At 36.8% G+C, this 20,400-nt stretch overlaps 2 protein-coding genes across 3 annotated transcripts in view; one reads left to right on the top strand and one right to left on the bottom strand.

Moving 5' to 3' along the window:
• Positions 1-911: 911 nt before the first annotated feature.
• THOC7 (THO complex 7) lies at positions 912-13,689 on the bottom strand. Its single transcript, XM_032208804.1, has 8 exons — positions 13,430-13,689; positions 12,010-12,127; positions 7,992-8,119; positions 6,712-6,798; positions 3,007-3,064; positions 1,739-1,805; positions 1,579-1,648; positions 912-1,146 (listed from the first exon to the last, which is right to left on the bottom strand). The coding sequence occupies exons 1-8, from the start codon at positions 13,446-13,448 to the stop codon at positions 1,079-1,081; spliced, it is 615 nt and encodes a 204-aa protein (XP_032064695.1). The 5' UTR covers positions 13,449-13,689; the 3' UTR covers positions 912-1,078.
• Positions 13,690-13,728: 39 nt separating this feature from the next.
• Positions 13,729-20,400, top strand: part of ATXN7 (ataxin 7) — a 123,435-nt gene continuing 116,763 nt past the window's right edge. The window contains exon 1 of one of the 2 annotated variants that reach the window (XM_032208801.1): positions 13,729-13,810. The gene's annotated coding sequence lies outside the window, so the exon portion shown is untranslated. The remainder of the gene's footprint in view (positions 13,811-20,400) is intronic. The other variant, XM_032208803.1, reaches the window with a different exon arrangement.

The raw sequence follows: 20,400 nt of genomic DNA, 5'->3' as shown, positions 1-20,400 counted from the left end.
GCCAAATGATTCTCAAGACTTGCAAATGAAAACCCTTCAATCCACAAGAGAATTTATTTTGGTGATACCAGTGGTAGTGATGGTAGCAATGGTAATGGCTGAAGCCCCTGTTCCTTAATGCAAATCACACTAGAGACAAAGACAAGGAATTATTCTTTGTTTTCTCTTCTTTCCCTTCTTTGAATTGAAAAAGATTGGGCAGACAACTTCTCCTAGAAGGATGAGCTGCCTCCTTGCATATACCAAATCTGCAACTCATATACAAGATTGACTTGAGATGTTTAATGAACTCCCACCTTATATTCCATTACAGGGGAAGTACCTCTCAAAACAAAAAAAGCTAAAATAAGTGCCCTAACAATACGAAGATTTGAATAAGGAAGCCAGAGATAAGCATCTATTACATAAAGCTGACACTAAAAGTTGCTCCTATGCTTCACTGTTTTCTTGGGAAAAACAAAGCAACACAGATCTCTTAAGTGACTCAACCATTTTAACCTTTCCTTTTATTCCCATATTTTATTTTATTATACTTTGTATTTTTCATACATATAAAACTAGTTATCCTCCTGGATAGTATCGCTGAAAAATCAGTGTAGCCAATAATGTAAATCTTTGGGAATCAGACTAATCTAAACTGCTTTGGATGATCTTTTAAGGACTACAATATAATATTTTGAATAAACATGTTTTCATATATATGTTGTTGTTAATAATCTGAGACAACAAATATTAATGTGTTCTTATACAAGACACGTTTCAGTGTATCAAGTTATGGTTCAGAATGGTCACTTGTCTATCACTTACTAGAATTGTAAATTATCTCTGATTTTTGTTTCAATGCAATACTCTACCATATAATCAATATAATAGGTAGCTTAATTCCAGAACATTAATCCAAGACTAGATTATTTTATTGTGTAATTTCAAGAATTTATTGTAAATAAGCATGGATTCATTCAGATAGAAACATATTATAGTTACTTTGGACAAAGAAATAATATACAAAATGAATTCAAACCCTAGTTATTAATCATCTTCAGGAAAACATACTACCAGATTGCTGAGCTATACACATCTATTGTTTATCCTCTGCTTCCATTGGAGCATCTGATGATTCTTCAGCTTCAGAAAGTTTCTCATCATCTGAAATATATCCAAAATAAACATTTTTAAAAAATAAGTTTCACATTTGTTTAGCAGTTGCTGTGATCATTAAGCAAATCCATTGTTCACATTATTCACTGTGCAGTGGTTGTTTTTTTTTTGCCAGAAACAGGAAGTAATTGGGCATTTACTTAATGACCACTACAAAAAAGGTCATAAAATTGGGTCCGATCACATGGTTTTACCACCATAGTGACCTACAATCGTAAATATGGAACTCAATTACAGCCACAATTTAAAGACTACCTGTAAAGAATGAGGCAGCATAAGGTAATTTGAGGGTGGAATTCAGAACTTGACATTTAGTAAAGGTGTTCTGAATACCTTTGAGTCAATGAAAATTTGGAGGGTCAAGCAGCTATATAAAAGGGAAGGAATGATGTTCTTAAGTACGGCAGCAGAATTACTTACTTTCCAGTGTTTGCTGAAGCTCATGGATGGTGCTCAGAAGAACGTGAAATTGCTTCCGTCTCAACTCCAGCTGAAGCACAGAAAGGAAATATACATGAGAATATGGGTTTTTACAGAAGACTCTCTATTCTGAATCAATAAGCTTGTGAGATAAACTTACTTTGTCCTCAACACTTTCTTTGATATGAGACAGATGCTGCAGTTCTTTCCCCAGAGCTTCCAATTGCCTGAGAACATAATAAGTGCACTGTCATTTAATGCATAGTACCTCCACTCGTTTTATTTTAATTGTTTATATTGAATGCTTTAACTGTTCAAAATCCCCTGAGTAGCTCATTTGCAAATAATAATGAAATTCTGATTTAAACCAATTAACGGAATCTGAACCAGATAGAACAGCAGTAAAATACCGTAAACCATGTATGTATGAAAATGTCTGCACTAATAAAAAGGCATTGGAGAGAAAGCAACTTGTCTAATTTTCTTGTTAGGGGAAAAAAAAAACACATTTCCAAAGCCAGATTACTCAGCTGAGGATGCCTCATCTCACCTTTCATGGCAAAAGAAGCCATTATTGTAATTCAGGCTTGTGCAAAAGCAATTTATTTGAAATGTTCATTGAGAGTTCAAAAAATTAAAGTAGCATTTTCAGTTATGTCTGGAAATGAACCCAATGAAAAGGCCATTTTTCAAGACCAGTAAAACTAATCCATAATTCAGTTTCTATTATGCTTTCAAAAACAGGAGTACCGCTAATTGGCATACTACCAGCTCCTATACAGACAGTCCTTGACTTATAACAATTGGTATATAAGTGACCGTTCAAAGTTACATCATCACTGAAAACAGTGATTTATGAACTTTTTCACACTTATAACTCTTGCAGCATCCCTGGGGTCATGTGTTCAAAGTTCAAACACTTGGCAACTGACTCATATTTATGACAGTTGCAGGATCCTGGGGTCATGTGATCACTTTTTGTGATTGTTGGACAAGGAAAGTCAATGGGGAGGCCAGGTTCACTTAACAACTGTGTTACTAATTTCACAACTGCAGTGATTCAGTTAACAATTGTGGCAAGAAATGTCATATAATGGAGCAAAACAAACTTAACAAATATGTCACTTAGCAACCGAAATGTTGGGCTCAATTATGGTCGTAAATTGAGGACTACCTGTAATCTGGTCCTACAGAAGTTGTAGTAAGAGGTTGGGCTAATAGAGAATAATTGGCCAAAAATTAATTCTCTTTGTGGAGACCTAAATTAGGGTATTCCCATTTAAGTCCAACATCTTTGCTGCTATATTATAATGTAAATGTTCAAATCTTTCTTAATATTGATGAAGGGGCATGTAAATGTTTTTGCCATTATTATTTGATACCTGTACTCTGTAATGCATTAGGTACCTGAGTTCATTTCATACTTACTTCAATGTTTCATGTCTATCTGGATGTTGCTGTATTATTTTAGCCAAGTTATCATATTCTGAAAAGAAAAAAATATGGATCATAGTCCACATTGTTTCAATACCACAAAGAATGACATTTATTAATTCAAATAATTTTAAGGTGCATATTCTATTTTGTGTGCAGAACTCAAATTTGAAAGTCCTTTCTTTTTCTTGTTTTTTTATTTTTATTATTATTTTGGGTAAACTATAAACAATATAATAAAAGAAAAGGAAGACAATGTAATAGTGATTAGATAATCTCAAAAAGGTTTAATTGACAAAAACTGGCAAAAAACTCCTTCCTTTTTCATTTATGTTACATAGTCCTGCAGCAGCAAGAGGTAAACCTCATCCTTGAAAGAGAATAAAATTCCTCAGAAGAGGAATTTTTCTTTAATGTTGTCATTTACTTACTTGAATCTTGTCCACATTCACTTTTCACCCTGTTCTACCAGTCACTATTTATAGACTGGGGATATTCAAAAGTTGAGGTGACAGCCAACTCCCTTGTATGACCCTCCCGAAAGACTTCATATAAATATTGAATAATGTGGGAGACAAGCTAAATTCTTGTGGAACCCGTAAAATAGCTCCTAAGAAATCAAGTAGGTATCTCAAACTATTATTTTCTAAATAGCATATGAAGAAATAGTAGTGAAAATATCAAATGAGCATCTCCACCCCTTCCCCTTTGCTTCCCCACAAGCATTCCAACATAATCTAGGATTTCTGCTGACTTGGTGGTCAGAGGTGAGATCTGCTCCCTCCCTCTTGGCCTTCTGGAAGGGCCTTAAAACCTGGCTCTACCCGCTGGCCTGGGACCTCAGTAGGGGTGCTCTACGTGTGGGGTGATGTGGAAGAGAGAAGATCCCACCCTCTGTGCCATCCGTTCTCTTCATTTTTAGTTTCTGTTTAATTTTTGGTCATTTTAATTGTTTTTCCATTAGAGCCCTGGTGGCATCATAGTTAAAATGCAATATTGCAGGCAAATTCTGCCCACAGCCTGGAGTTTGATCCTGATAGGGGCTCAAAGTTGACTCAACCTTCCATCATTTTGAGGTCGGGAATTTGAAGACCCAGATTATTGAGTGCAATATGCAAATAATGCTTCTACATTGTAAACTGCTAACAGTGCGGTAAAGTACTATGGGGCAGTATTTTAAGAATCATGATGACACAGTGGTTAGAATGCAGTACTGCAGATTACTTCTGCTGAGTTCCTGCTGCCTGCAATTTGGCAGTTCAAGGTTGACTCAGCCTTCCGTCCTCCTGAGGTCGGTAAAATGTGGACCCAGATTGTTGGGGGCAATATGATGACTCTGTAAACCGCTTAGAGGGGGGCTATAAAGCACTGTTTAAAAATTATATGTCTAAATGCTATTACTATATAACCCTAAATGGTATTGCAATATTACTTTTTTACCATTTTGTAAATCACCAAGAGTTGCTTCAATAGTGAGATGGGGGAGGAGGAGCCAACGTCGTGATGATACGGACAGGCGGTCTTGATGCTCCGAGACCACAGCCAATACTTTTGCTGCTGGGTGGTCCAATCAGACCTAAACCGTCCCGCAGAGACAGTGAGAATACGTCTTGCTGAACTCGCAAAGTCCCTGATCAATGCAAGAGAAGTTCTTCAAGCCGGCGACAAAAAATCCAGCCAAGGCTGATGAAGTCGGGACGGCTCCAAAATGGAAAGAGAAAGTGTTTCCAGCTGGTGAGGAACTTTTACCGTTTTAAAAAGAGACTGCCTATAAAAAACTTAAAATTAATCTAAATTGGAGAACAGAAGAATTAAGCGGCGGAATTAAATTTGGAATGGTTTTGGACAGTGGGTTATCTTACTTTTTAAATGCTATCTTCATGGATGGAATTTATGTAAGCCTTTTAAAACGAATGGATTAAGTTTTCTTCTTCTACTTTTTTTCTTTTATTATTCTCTGTAACCTATGGACTAAAATTTTCCTCTTTCATTACTGTGGGTGTTCTCCTAACTCATTCAAAAATTGAACTCTTTTTTTAACTTGAAATACAAAAAAGATACAAAAAGAAACAAGGAAACTTGCAACAATAACACTGCTACTCGGAGGCTGGAAGTTTTGTGTACTGGAAATGAAACACTCTTATGTTTCTCACTGATTATTTTGGCTTGGCACTACAAGGTCTCACTGCTTGGTTATGAAGAGTGATAAGAAGGAAAGCATACAGATGTCCCTTTGAAGAATATCTTTAACCAGAGAAAAGTGAAAACAAAACGTTATTGTGAATCTATGCTTAATCTTATTAACCTTCCAAGCTAGAGCAGCTGTGTTTGTTAGCTGGAAATAATGGCACAATTTCAACAGCAGAAAGAAACCTTAAGCTTGCAAAAGATATTCTCAGAAATACATAAATTATCAAATACATATAAGAGGATAGAAAAGAAGCTGGAAGACTTCTATGATGAAGAAGTTGAGGATGTTTATCAAGTGGAAAACGTGGTAGTTAAAACCCAAAAAATCAAAGTGAAAATGAATATAAAGAAATTAAATTTGCTGATATTTATGGTGATTGGTTTGTCTCTGAAAATGGAAAGAGTGGAATACTGAAAGAGGAATTAAATGGAGGGGAAATTTACCCCAGATTGCAAGATATAGAAGAAGAAAAAACAAAAGTATTTATGGATTTAAAGAGAAATTTTATTAGCAATCATTGATAACACTACTGACAATCAAAAATAAGCTGATTAAGGAAACAGAAGAAGGGCATCAAGATTACATGAGAGATCTTATAAGCAAGGAGTTGCTAAGAGGAGTCCATACAAAGTTGATCAAGGAGATGATTAGAGGACTGACACCACAAATGGCAGAAGGTATGAGACTGTTTTGCTATTGGAAAGATACAGGTTGATAGATGGAAGAGTATAATTTAAAACTAGTTAAACTTAGTGAAATTTATTGACAATAGATATAGTTTAAATAAAGAATTGATAATGTTGCTAATGTATACAATGTGTAGTGTCATGATGAGTATAATTGGATATGAATATTGAATGGTACCCATGAAAGGAAGATTAGAAATCCTTTGGATTATATAAAAAGGTTAATAAAAAAAAAGAACTAAGTTAGATACAGTTAAAGTTTTGATTATATGGGGGGAAATGTTATGATATGGGATACAGTTAAATAAAGGAGGGATAAGGATAACAATGTATATATAGATATGGGTATAACAAGGAAACTGGATGTAAATTCTAAACAGTGATTTGGAAAGGAGGATTAGAAAATTTTGTTATTAAATATTATGGATGTTTAGCTAGAATAGGACATAAGGATTCAGTGTTAATGGAGGCTTTTAGAAAGAGTAAATGAAAGGCCAGTATGTAGTTATGTATTAAATCTTGGTATATTTTATGATGATGAACATTTAAACAATTATAGTCAAATGAAAATGGAGATATGATTATGGTAATGTGTATAAATATTTCAGTTAAAATACTTGAGTTAATATGAATTATGTTTGTTGACTGTGGAAGAGATGCACGAAAGTCTTTTTGTAACCAACTGATACACTTTCTACAGCACGTAAAGAAGGATGTTGTGTTTGTTTTGAAAATAAAAAAAAATTATCAAAAAAATAGTGAGATGGGGGGCATATACATTTAATAAATAAATAAAGTTGTCAACTGCAGAGTAAACCCTACCTTGTCGGTTTTTTCGTATCCTTTTCGCTTGAAGAATTTGCTTTTTGCACTCGGCAATTTTTTCATGAGCTGCAGCTATGCTGTTTTCTTTCAAAGAAATAAAATCAATGACATAAATTTATAAATCTCATAATATTACTGAACTATAAAAATTACACCAATCAGTATGTAGCAACATTATCCAAATTGATTTTCATCTCCAGAACTAAATAGATCAAGAAATTAAAATATGTCGCATTTTGTGATATTGTAATTACTGCCAAAGTACTCAGAACATTTGTCTGTGTGTCTATATGTGCTGAAGCTAGTTATTTCTATAAAATTGTGAGACAATTAGAAAAATCTGGTTCTAAGGTTGATTAGACATAATATAAATGTTTATCAGTCTGTAATCACAATCTTGGATAGCTTACTATGAAAACAAATTAAACTACTTACAATGAAGCAATAAAATGTATTAAAAACTATAGAAATGTAACAAAAGCAAAATTAATTAAAATGGAACAACTCAAAAGACCTGTGCTAAAAAAATACAGCTTCCACAAAAGTGAGATCAATGCAGCTGCCACTTCTAACATCAAGTCAACATTTTCAGCTAAGAGTGGGAACCAGTGAAGGTCTCGGAATTCTGACATGGTGATTTATCACTCAGTCAATTATCTGAAGTTTCCAGAATATTTTTAAAAGCAATTCCTACAAAATACTGCAGTAGACCAAATGGAAAGTTGCTTGATTATAGCTAGCGATGACCAGATACTATCACAGCTATTTAACTAGCTAAGCTAGTAAAAACTGATCTATATGGCATTTTATCATCTCTAATGACAAATAAATTAAAATCCACTAGGAAGGAACTGGATTTTAAAAAGTGTACACTTTCTTTGTAGCAACCTGAACATTTTTTCCATGTGAATCTTCTAGGATGCTATTTTAAGCAAAGGCAAAAAGGTTGCCTTTAGTATTTAGCTTTCAGTTTACAAGATAGAAATAAATCCATCTTATCCTCAGGAACAATTGTAAGAAAAAATTACACCTATGGTAATTAAAACATTCTATAGTACCAATAAGTCTTGCCAATAGAACTGCACAAAATATTTGAGGTTGTGCTCAACTGCTCCAATATCTAACTAAAAACATCTCAACCTGAACCATCCTTCAGAAGAGAAATGACTGGGGTTAGAATACTTCAACCCCCAAATCTATCATACACCTCATTTGGAATAATTCCTTTTTTAAAAAGAAGTTTGCATTTGACACTGATAATCAGAAAAAAATATTACCTATATCTTTGTAGATTTTTTCATAGTTCTCCATTTCTCTGAGATTCATGTCGTATACTAGTAAAGTTTTTCCCATTGAAAATTCACATTGTGAAAGAGTGCTGAGCATGCGCTGATACTGAGTATAGCTAAACAGCAGAGAAGGAACATATGGTATTAGTAGCTAATCAACAATTTCCAAAGGCACTATTTTTGGTACAATTAGAAGCAAGTTAAAATGAAGTAGATTTATTTTTATTTTCGCTAAAGATTCTAACTGAATTATGGCAGCAAATCTGAAGAATGACTGTGGCCAACAGTCTGAAAGGAATCAATTTGTGTATTAGTATCAAAAAAGGAAACTTAATAGAATGTGCAATCCTTAATTGTAGTTCCTTGATTGAGGTATTGTTTGCTTCTTGGTTGTTGATCTAATGTTAATCTTAATGTTAATTTCTGCTCATTTGGATACTGATTGTTGGTAAGGAGGTGTTTTTGCTTTTTTTACTGTCTCTTTTGAATGGTATGTAGAACTTAGGAACTACCAACTCAAACAAGCTAATAGAAAGCACATAAGCTAACAATAAATTATAGCCAATCAAGACCACTCCCACCAATACTGACATGGCAACCTACTAGTATATAAAATGAGAGCAAGCTCTACTCTAAATGAGCACTGATGATACTACCTAGTTTGATTATAAAATGTCTGTAACACAACACAACCAAGCTCAGAGAGCAACGAGAATTCTGTAGTTCAACCCTGAGCTACAATTATTCTCTTCTATCAGCATATTATTGATGCTTTTGAATGTTGGCAATAGGATAGACTTCTGAGAATACCATACATAGCCAAACAAATAAAAACAAATACAAAACAATGGATCGTAGAACAAACCAGAGTTCTCATTTAAGGCACAAATGATAGACTCAAATGTTCATATTTTGGAAATATGTATAATATAGGTCTCTTGGGAAGTGTATAATATTGAGAAATATCAAAAAGAATGAAAAAAAGATGACAACTAGAAGCAAGGTAGATGCCCTTAATTATAGAAACAATGGCTACACCATGGGAAAACTTAAGGAACCATTTTCAGGGCAGATCATCATAGAGAAGGTCTATCTTTGTGACTGCTAATATTCAACATAGGTATCATCACTTTTTTTCAAATATACTGTAGGAAGTTAAAACATACCGCTCTCCTAGAAAAATGAAATATCCTGGGAAATATTGAAAAGGAAATATTTCCTTGGATAAGAAATGGAGAAACATGTTTTTAGGAAGGAAACAGGCTCACTCTTAATAGCTCCCACATTTGTTAATGGGCCATTAAAAGGCCCTAGCCAGTCAATTCTACATAACAAAAATCTCTCCCTTCAGCTCCAGGGTGATGGGATTAAGGCATGATAGTATTAGCCCTTTATCCATATCACCACAGGGTACCCGGGAAGAAGCATTGCTCAGCCAAACCTGGACTCAAAACACAGCCTAGAGAGTTGCCCCTGTAGGGCCCCATGGCAGTCTGACAACCAATCAGAATACAAGCTGATTCAAAGCCCAGAGAAAGCATAAAACCAGGGACTTTCAGCATCTCTGCCTTTTTTTCTTCTTCACCTAACATCTTGAAGCATGTAATCCCCCTTTCCTGTTCAGGAGCTCAAGCCATGTGATCTTGTCCACCATTAAACCATCTTTCCAAGCAGCCTTCATGTTTCCAGTGTCTTTTTCCCCATTTGGAACTGAACCCAGAAAGACATTTCTTCCAACAATACAATAGCAATAGCAGTAGACTTATATACCGCTTCATAGGGCTTTCAGCCCTCTCTAAGCGGTTTACAGAGAGTCAGCATATTGCCCCCAACAATCCGGGTCCTCATTTTACCCACCTCGGAAGGATGGAAGGCTGAGTCAACCCTGAGCCGGTGAGATTTGAACCGCTGAACTGCTGATCTAGCAGTAGCCTGCAGTGCTGCATTTAACCACTGCGCCACCTCGGCTTAGATACATATATCTAAGTTTAAACCTATTTTAACTGGGACTTTTTGAAAGTTATTAAAAGTGTTAACTGGAAGATGGAAAGTTGATATTTATAATGGTCAAACTATATCTATTAAGTATTTTAGTTCTAATAAAAACAAGCGAAGTAAAGTACAATTTATCTGCTCATAGAACTTCAGCCTCAAGAGAAAGCTGCAGACATCATCAAGCAAAATGCAAATGTATTTTAGTTTGATAAAATATATAGTTTTGTGCACTCAAGTCACTTCTTACATTTGGCAGCTGACATGGAATTTTGTTAAAGTAACCAGCACAACACTGAGAGGAAAGACAAATCCTTATTGCAATGATCATTGGGTGCCTGCTTTACAGGAAAGAGGTACTCCTAACAATGGAAAAGCAACTATTTTTATAGAAATTGAGTGATACAAAGTGGGAAATCCTAGGGATGGGATTAGCTGGCCAATTTGGGCATGTTAGGCATATCCTTGTTGGTGTACTTGAGTTCTATTGTTAGGCAAAATGGGTGTTTCAGGAAAGTCTCAGATCTGGGGAAGTCCACTGTGAAGGAGACTGAATATTGAGGTCACTGGCTGATAAGATGGAAGGTTGAAGTTTCTCTAGGTTGAAATTCCCTTGTAAGGGCTGATAAGGCTTCTATTCTTTGGTTAGATGGGACTGCAGAAGGCTTTGTCTGGGGCAGGGAGGGTCAATTTGGATCTGATGGGATTAGGCAGAGAGAGATATTGGGTTTAACCCTGGTAATACCTTAAGGACAGGGAGGAAAGGAGTGGAGTCTCCATTTTATTTCTTATGTTTATTTCTTCCACTACTGCAATACTTGGATAAATTCCTGCAGTTTGTTAGCAAGATTTCTGGAATTTCTTCCTACTTCAAGGGCTGGGAGTGTGTGACTAGCTTAAGGCCATTTGCTAGCTTCATGCCTAACAATGGACTAGAACTCACACCATCCCAAAGGTACTTTTTCTGAAAGACAACTGTACTTCCTTGGGTTTTTCTTTTTCTGGACAAGTGGACACATTTCTAAACAAACCACTAGCACTCCTAACCACTAGCTTACAACTATCTCAATCCCAAACAAATGATTAGAAATACAAATATTAGAAGAGTGCCTTGTTTTCCAGTGTGCCAAATTTCTATTCATTTTAAGAAAAACAAAAAGTAAACTAAACTAAACACAGTTTAGAAAAAAAATGTTAGAAGAGTTTCACTCTCTTCAGCAGGAATTGGTAGTTATTGCTTCTTGCCAAAGATGTCCAAGGCAACAGACAATGTGAAAACTACTACTGAAATCTTACCATGTTGTGACATTTTGATATTATTTATTTATTTATTTATTTAAAGCCTATGGAGGAAGTAGCTCTTGTAGATTTGGTGGACAGTATTTTATCACTCCCAGCATTATTAGCAAAACATTACAAAAGCGCAATATGTATCCAATGACACAACCATTAGAAGAGTAATGCGATATCCCAATTCCTATTACGGTCACTATCAAAAGTACAACCATATTCCATAATAAAATTATATACCCATAATGTAGCATACAGTATCCAGTGTGAGAAAACTGGTATCCTGTGCTGAAAGAAGAGTCTTAACTAAAAATGTTTAACATTTATATAACAAATAAATAGCAATGATTTACTTATTAAAGTCAAACTGTTTTTGTCTGATGGCTTTCATTTACTTTTTATTTTATATGATGATTTGTTGTTTTTCTTAGAAATACAAATCAATGCATTTTCCCAGGCCCTATTAGCTACCCTGTATCATACTATTCAGCACTTGCTATAAAACCCATTCATTTTAATTACCAAAGCAGTTACCATATTGCCGAAGATATACTTCAAAAGTTATAAAGTGTTGTATCATAACTTGTTCCCCCTCATATATATGTTAAACCATTTCAGATACAGGTCATTAGATACAAATTCCTTTTTCTATTAAAATGAGCATGTGCTATAGATAACATTGCTGTTTCCACATTTGATTTACAAACAAAAGACAGCAAAATACCCTTCTTCCTGAGATCCAGAATGGCACCACTTGATGAAACTCTTCACCAGCAAATTAATTCGTCTGTCATCCCCTGCACCATCTCCATCAATCAAAAGTCTCTTACGAATAACTTCATCTAAAATAGCAATAATATTTCTAAAATGAGACAAATTATCACTTGAAAATTTGACACAGAATTGTAGCCTTCAATATAGAAAAAGAATACGGTATATTATTTTAAAATTAACTACAATTTTATTTTTAAAAAAGTTCATCAAAATTATAAATGTATTAAATTAATTTCAAGCACAGGAAAAAATAGGAAAAAATAGATCAATTAATCTTTAAATCCATGGGGTATATCTATAGAACAAAATCTGAAAACAGAATAAGCTATATAAAAGTACTGGAGCTGTAAAGTAGGAACAAAACATAAAGTTAATAATGTGCCAATCAGAAGCAAGAGCAAAAAAAAGAGTATGTGCAGAAAATCATAATTTTTAAGCAAATACAACCACTACACGGTAGTGCTGGGTTAGTTCCCCCCTCCCACCTTTCGCTGGGATACTTAATGTTTTTGAAGTTTGTTATTCAATCCCTGTTCTGTTTTCCTGAAAGTTGTTATAGCTCAGTCAGTGTTTCAGTAACAGTAACAGAGTTGGAAGGGACCTTGGAGGCCATCTAGTCCAACCCCCTGCTCACGCAGGAGACCTATACTAGGGATTTCTTGTGGGCTTTACTCGCTTTAGCTACTTTTGTGCCTTTTTTTGTTTTGTTTTGCGCGCCGCCCAGAGTCCACTGTCGCTGGTCAACGGCGAACGCATTTTAATAATAACAATACCATCCACAGGTCGTCCCTATTCCTGCAGCCTAGCCGTACGAAGAGAAGTAAGCCTTAAATATTCATATTTCAAACCTCCCCACCACCCAAATCCTCCCCAGCCTGAGTTCACCTAAAGGCTTTCCTTTGGTTTTCTTTCATTAACTGGACCCGGGCAAGTCCCGCCACCGACCGAGCCCCAAATTAAGCCCCACGGGCTGCATTTACAACAACACGCGAGGCAAAACCCAAACCCAAAAGACCTCGTGGCCGCCGCTCCTGTGGTTCGCGGGGGGGGGGGTACCGTGGGAAGTCCTGCCACGGAGAGCTGCAAGGCAGAAATGAGCCCGGGTAGAATCGGGAGGCTCAACCGGCGGGGAAGGGAGTCCTAAATCTCGGGGTTCGGTGGGGGAGGCGTAGTAAAAGCGAATCCACCCCCATCACCATCCCCGCGGCTGAGCATTAAGGCAGCGGACAAGCCGGTTTGCAAAGGCCCTACCGGCCCCAAGAGGGGGGAAGGTGGCGGGGACGCTCAAGCTGGGCCCGTCCGGGAAAAGCGAGCGGAAGCAGGCGGCAAGGCAGGTCGCGGCCGGCTCCGAGGGTCGCTCCGTCTCTCACCGTCGGTTACAGCTCCCATGGCAGCGGCGGCGGCGCTTGCTTCTGCTGCTGCTGCTGCTGGTACAGGAGCCGGTCTGGGCGGCGGCGGCGGCGAGTGAGGTGGGTCCGACTGAGACGGCCGCTTCCCACAATGCAGCAGCGGCAGCCGGGTGAGCGGCAGCCATGGAGGGGGAGGAGGTGGTGGCGTCGTCGTCGTCGTCGGTGGCGGCGGCGGCGACGGTTGGGGCCTGAAGCTCGCCGGGCCGAGACAAGTTGGAGTGGGGAGGGGGGGCAAAGGCGGGAGAGGCGGGCAAGGCAGGCGAGGCTGCTGAAGTCCGCCCAGGGAGTCCCCGGTCCTGTGGGCCAGGCCTCCCCGCTCCAGCAGGGCGCCTTCCTCACCAGGTGAGGACAAAACCCGGGAGGGCAGCAGGTGAGGGGACGGAGCTCCTCCCCCCCTGCCCAGGTGTGCGGGGGCGGGGGGGGGAGAGGCCTGCCTTGGCCACTGGCTTTGTAACCTTTGGTGACCTTTGCTCGGCCTCCCTGGGGTTGCCACCATGCTTTGTGGCCATGCCAGTGCTGACCACTTTGGCCACCACCTGTACCACCTGCGCTCTCCTTGGCTTGCCAGGGTCCAAATGCTGCTAGGGAACTTCCTTGGGTTTCATTGTTCTGCTCTTTATTTTCCTCTCCGGCTGGATATATCCTTTCGTCTCTTCTTCGGCTTAGCTGGCACCGTTGTGGGTCACTTTCCTTTCCGTGGGTAACATTGCGCTGTGGTTTGCTGATAACTGCCATTGCTGCAATCCATCCGGCACATCGTGCGGCCATCTCTGTTGGGATGCCCCTTTATAACTGACACCGTTAACTGTGTGTGGTGAAGCTTCTGCCATCAACATCCTCGTTGCCATATCATCGTCATTGACTGTTTATCGCTTCCATCTTTCCAACCTTCTTTATTGATGCTAGTAATATCCTTCGCTGATACGGACACTGCTGTCGCCAACCATAGTTTTGCCATTGCTGATAGATCTCCCAATGAAATTGGCCACTTTCGCTACTGCACCGCTATCCTAAATACAACTTTGCTTATATATCCCCTCTTGATTTCTCTGAAAGCCTTATAATATAACTTTTCTCAGAACCACATTGTTTCATGTGTTTTCCCCATATGTATGTTTTCAGCTTTGCTGTGTTTATTGCTGTGCCTCTGCTCCTTTACTGGTGGTGTTCCAGCATTATTATCAGAAAACACACATAACGCTAAAAAAAAAACTTCATTTTTTGTCGCTGCCATTTCTTTCCCTTCATTTTTGCCATAGAAGACCCTTTACGTGTTGTGTAGGGGGCTGGACTAGAAGACCTCTGAGGTCTCTTCCAATCCTGTGATTCTGTGATTTTTAGTACACTAATCCATGCTGAAATTTTCTCCCAGTGTCTGTAACATTCTGTTTAACTTATTGCTTCTATTTTTTTCCAATATGTTTTGTTTTCTTTGATAACTTCCATTGTGAATTTCCTTACATTTCTAGATACCGTGGATTTACTTCCTTTTCCTTCTCTGAAATTAGTAATGTACATTCCACTAATATTGTTTTGCCTTTGAAAGCCCTAGTCTACCGTTTCTACTATTGTTGATATGATTGTTTCTGTTGTACCATTGTAAACGTATGAATGAAAATCTCTTGACATAATCCACTCGGTAACTCTTATAAACGGATTAAATGTTACAATCCCTCAGTGATTTTCATAGCTTTGATAGCGTTTTACTTATTATTGCTGTCCTTTGCAGTTTGTTACATATGTTTCATTGGTGATAGTTGCTTTTGTTGAAGAACCATAATTGGTAAAACAAAACGGTAAAATCATAGCAGGTAGCTGAGTGAGAAAAGGCTAAGCAGAGTTATACATTGTTTGCAGCTGGATGGGAGACTACCCTGTAACCTCAGAGTCTGAGACTAAACTGCAAAGTTTTTTTTTAATCCTGAAAGGAAGTTGTAGCAATTTATTGTTCTAAATAATAGACTTGTCCATAGTTCACTTACCACAAAGGAGTTGACTTTAAATAAGAGGGAGTATTTGATAAAAAAAATATATTTCCTTTACAGTGTTCATAATAAGGAAAGTCTAGTCATATTAAACTTGAGGATTATTGTGACTCATCCCATTTTTTTTCCTTTGTAAAAGCTCTAATGAAAAGTGGAAATATAAATGGATCCCACAATTCATTTATAAGGAGATCCTTGTATATCAGATTAAAAAAATCTAGATATTTGTTATTTAATTGTACATCCAGTGGTTAATCCAGATTGGAACCCGTCATCATAGATTCTGCTGTGGGTTATGAAGAATGGAGGTTTTGGAAGCATAACTATTTTTCTATTTATGTTGTTTCTGTTTTCCTATCAGCTACTGATAGTAGAGTGAAGAATAGTGTTCATGCTGGGAAAAGTCAGGCAAAGAGGCAGAAGCAATTGTTTATTTTTGTTCTTATGGATGCCTTCTTCAGAATTGCTCTCAACTCAGTTCCACCTGTGGTGCAGAAAGAGAGTGACAAAATAATAGAAATGTATTGAATTTTTTAAAAAAAGAAGGTAAAGGAATTTTGGAACTATCTAAGTATTATATGTTGAAAATTACAGTGATAACAGCGGAAAGCTTTAGGCTTCTGGAACTGCAAGTTTTCAGTAATCATGAGTGGGAATCTATTTTCTTTCGAACAAATATATTTCCAAGTTTGAAACTCTAGACATTTCATTTTCATGATTTCTTGTTTTTAAGCATGAGTAGTAAAATAATACATGAACAGCTTTTTACGTTTTCAACATTTTTTTCACAGATTTGTATTTCTTTTCAATGTATTAATTTTGGAATTTTCAAGAATAATTATAATGTGCTGTGTATTAATAAGAAACAACAAAGATGTCGTGATTTGCAATTTGCTCCATTTTAAATGTGTATCAACATAGATTTGGATCCTGAGAATAACTTCTAATAGAAACTCAGGAAAGGCAATGCAAGATGAAGCCAGTTCTGTCTCTCTAGTATCTTGTTCACAGTTTAAACTTTTAGAATGCTATTAGGTTGTAAGCTGGAGGTTTTCAGTCCAGAAATGGGACTGAAGTCTTTTCTACCAATAGCAACAAAATGAGTCTTTTATGTTGCTATCTTTTAATCATTCTGTTGAAATTAGGGGGGAAAATGTGTTAGCCTGGTATGCTGTACATTTTTATAAAGTAGTGCTAAATTCTTTCAGAGTGTTCTTAAGTCTTAAGTTTATGTATTTTTTAAGATCCATGTGGTGTATCAGAAGGTTTTCATTAAAAAAAGCAGTGCCTGTAACCAAAATTATGTCCAGCTCTTTTTTGGACTCCCAAATGCAGTCATTACAGATATTCCTCAACTTACGACCACAATGGAGCCAAAAATTTATGTTGTTGAGTTTTGCCCCATCTTATGACTTTTCTTGCTACATTTGTTAAGTGAATCTCTGCAGTTGTTAAATCAGTAACACAGTTAAGTTAATCTGGTTTACTACTGCCTTTGCTTGTAATTGCTATCATGTCTACACACTACTTCTGTGAGTAGTGGCTATATGAAAATTGAATATACTTGTTTTCTATGTTGGTTTTATGTTACTGGACAGTTATTTGGATTCAAAGCCCCCAAAGTATTTCAAACTATGCAGGGGGATGAATGTTTCATCTACCTACAACTCCTTAAATGTAGCTCCATGTTTCCCTGGAATCTCATGCAACTCCACACAACTGCAGTGTGATTCCTAGAAACAGATGCATTGGGTTTAAGAAGTTACAGACAGTAACTTCTCACACTCCAAAGCACCACTTTGCCTTTGAATCTGAAGCTCTGGTGCACAGCTAATGCGTACAATTGTCAGCAAGACACAAAATTCATTCTCCGCCAAAGCCAATAGGAAAAGTGATATTGGGTCATGTAGTAATCCTTATACAATTTACTACAAAGAGTCTAGTTGGCTTTATTTAAGACTGCTTTGCATGATTATTTGTGGGTCAAATTCCATTGATCCTTTCTGTTTTTAATATAAATAGATGCAAGTAATTTGGAATAGTTAACACAGAACTGAATTACCATTTAATTATAACAAGTGCTGTAAAGTTGACAAAATGAGGCCTTTTACCTTTCCTTACATTGTAATTGTCTCTATTATAACCATTTATTGGGGCATAGTGATATTAATTAGTTGTAGCAAAATGAAGAAGACTCTTCTGACACCTTAAACATGTATTACCCTGGAATTAGCTTATATGGGCTATAACACACTCCCACAGGTTATAGTATTACCGGTAGTTGAATATACATTTAAGGCTTGTATATTTAACTGCAAACAGTATTTTTATATTTGTTTCTCCTCTGACATTATTGCATACATTTTTATATTTGCCAATTTAGGAAGTCACTGAAATTCATGCTTGCAATGAAATCTCACCTCAATTAATGAGAAAAAAGTAGATAACCATCTGTTGAAGCTCATTAAATGATCCAGAATGGACTATTATAATCTTTGCAAATGTAATGAGGTAATAACTTTTACTGTAAAAGGAAACATATTGCTTTATGTAATTTATCTGTTGCATTTTGATTCATAGCCTATCCATATTTAAGCATTTTTTTAATGTTAGGTATCATTCATCTTTCAATTATCTTTCACAAAGTTAAATCTCACAACATTGGATATCTTTGTTGTTGAAGATGCTAATATATTTTTGGCAGATGATTGACGTTTAAAACAATTTTTAATTTGTATTCTTAACTTTTTATACTGTGTTTGTTATTTTTGCTAGATATTAACTGATTTTCAGTTTGGTTTGATTTGGTTTGGTTTTGTCTTGTCTTTAAATTATGAGATTTGCTTTATTTTTTGTTAGTCTTTACAATTCAATTTGAAATAGTGCTTGCATTGATGTAGACATAACTGTAGTCTTGTAACGTAAAACCAAAAAAAGATGCCACCTTATCAATACAGAAATGTAATGACATTTGGAAGGAAAGGGTGGTTTCAGTTTTACAACTTTAACTAAATTTTCTGGATTAAATATATAGGCAGAATTATCTCTCAATAAAGAATCTATAACGTATTTTCTTTCTTGGAATGAATGAAATTTTTGAAAGAATGTGAAATATGCAGCCTTTTTTCAATATGAGAACATATTCAAAAAGAAATTTTAAGTATATAGGTATATAATGCATCACATAACGCTTACATGTGTTTCTGTACCTAGAAGATGCTGCCCTCTTCAGGTAAGAACTCATACAATAAAGAATTTGGATTTGTTGTGAATTGCTACTTAGTTTCTTTTTCTACTTTGGAGATCTGGAAATAAAAATGCTACTTGTTACTGTTAAATTTTAGGTTTTCCCTTGTGGTCAATATTTTCTGCTTTCCCTTTCATTCAGTTGACTCAGACAGCATGCTACAGAGTGGAAGACAATCTGTGCATTGCCTTCTTTTGCTAGCAAATAATACATAGTACCAAAAGTTTGGGTCAGAAGTAAGATTTCAGAGCAGGCAAAGAAGGGATGAATTGATTAAAGTTAGATTCTACTTTCTATTTCAGTACACATTATTGAATAGGGTATCTCTATATATTAAAATTAAATGTTTTTAATTAATCAGTTATGTCAATATAGGTAACTAAGAAGATATTTCCTGACAATGAACTAAGAATTAAAAAGAAATGTTCTGAGAGTGAGAAGAGTGGTTTGCCTTCAGAAGTTGTGGGTGCACTGTCACTGGAGGTTCTAAGAAGAGATTGAACAGTCATTTGTCCAGAATGGTAAGGGTCTCCTACTTGTATGGGGTTGGTGGTGTTAGATCTCCAAGATCCCTTCCAACTCCATTATTCTGTTCTATTACTCTATTAATATCATATATAATTAGATAATATTCCTTCAAGTGAAGATGTTAAGAGTAACCAAGAAGCTTCTTAGTTCTATTTCTTTTGGTGTAGTGTTTTTACAGCATTGATCATTATGATCAACATGCTATTTTGAAACTATTTTGTGAAGAAGAGAACCCCCGGAGTGGATGAATTGGTCTGTTGTGTATTGTATATTATTTATTTTATTTGTTACTTTATTTGTTACTTATATACCGCTTCATAGGGCTTTCAGCCCTCTCTAAGCGGTTTACAGAGCCAGCATATTGCCCCCAACAATCCGGGTCCTCATTTTACCCACCTCGGAAGGATGGAAGGCTGAGTCAACCCTGAGCCAGTGAGATTTGAACAGCTGAACTGCAATCAGCTGAAGTAGCCTGCAGTGCTGCATTTAACCACTGCGCCACCTCGGCTCTTAAATATAGTGATACATGATGTGATCATCCATGATTAGCTTGTTCACTATGTCCTATGGAAATCTTTTTTTCTTTTTAGTTAAAATATACCTCATATTGCTCTGTACGTGTGAGCAGATAAATAAGAAACAGTGGGGATTGGCTATTTACTTGCAGTTGTTTTGTTACCAGATTAAGTAACATCTTTAGTGCCGGATGAGAATGGGAATTGCTCTCTGTTTATGTACAGTAGGTTACCCTGTCAGTGTTGGTGGAGGTATTGTTTATACCAGACGGACATACAGGAACTGGCCAATCAACTGGACATCATGGTGAGCCATGGTGGCACAGTATTTAGAATGTAGTACTGCAGGCTACTTCTGCTGATCACCAGCTGCCAGCAGTTTAGCAGATCAAATCTCACTAGACTCAAGGTTGACTCAGCCTTCCATTCTTCCGAGGTGGGTAAAATGAGGACCCAGATTGTTGGGGGGCAATATGCTGACTCTGTAAACCGCTTAGAGAGGGCTGTAAAGCACTGCAAAGCGATATATAAATCTATTGCTATGGTAGTAGAGAAGGATCATAAGACAGAAGTGGTAACAGATGTAGTAGTGCCAGCAACATCAGGAAGCAGTATGCAAATCTGAAGAAGTGCCAGTGCCTGAAGGAGGAGCTAGAG

This window comes from Thamnophis elegans, chromosome 2 (assembly GCF_009769535.1).
Source record: "Thamnophis elegans isolate rThaEle1 chromosome 2, rThaEle1.pri, whole genome shotgun sequence".
NCBI classification, from domain to species: Eukaryota; Metazoa; Chordata; class Lepidosauria; order Squamata; family Colubridae; genus Thamnophis; species Thamnophis elegans.
This window is presented reverse-complemented; position numbering and strand designations above follow the sequence as displayed.

Bases quoted from the DNA above. Each gene is read 5' to 3' on its own strand.
- THOC7 (XM_032208804.1), bottom strand. The intron at 8,120-12,009 runs GTATTTTGCTGT...TCTGCTGTTTAG, and splicing joins TCTGGATCTCAGGAAGAAGG to CTATACTCAGTATCAGCGCA. The intron at 3,065-6,711 runs GTAGGGTTTACT...TTTTCTTTTCAG, and splicing joins GATACGAAAAAACCGACAAG to AATATGATAACTTGGCTAAA.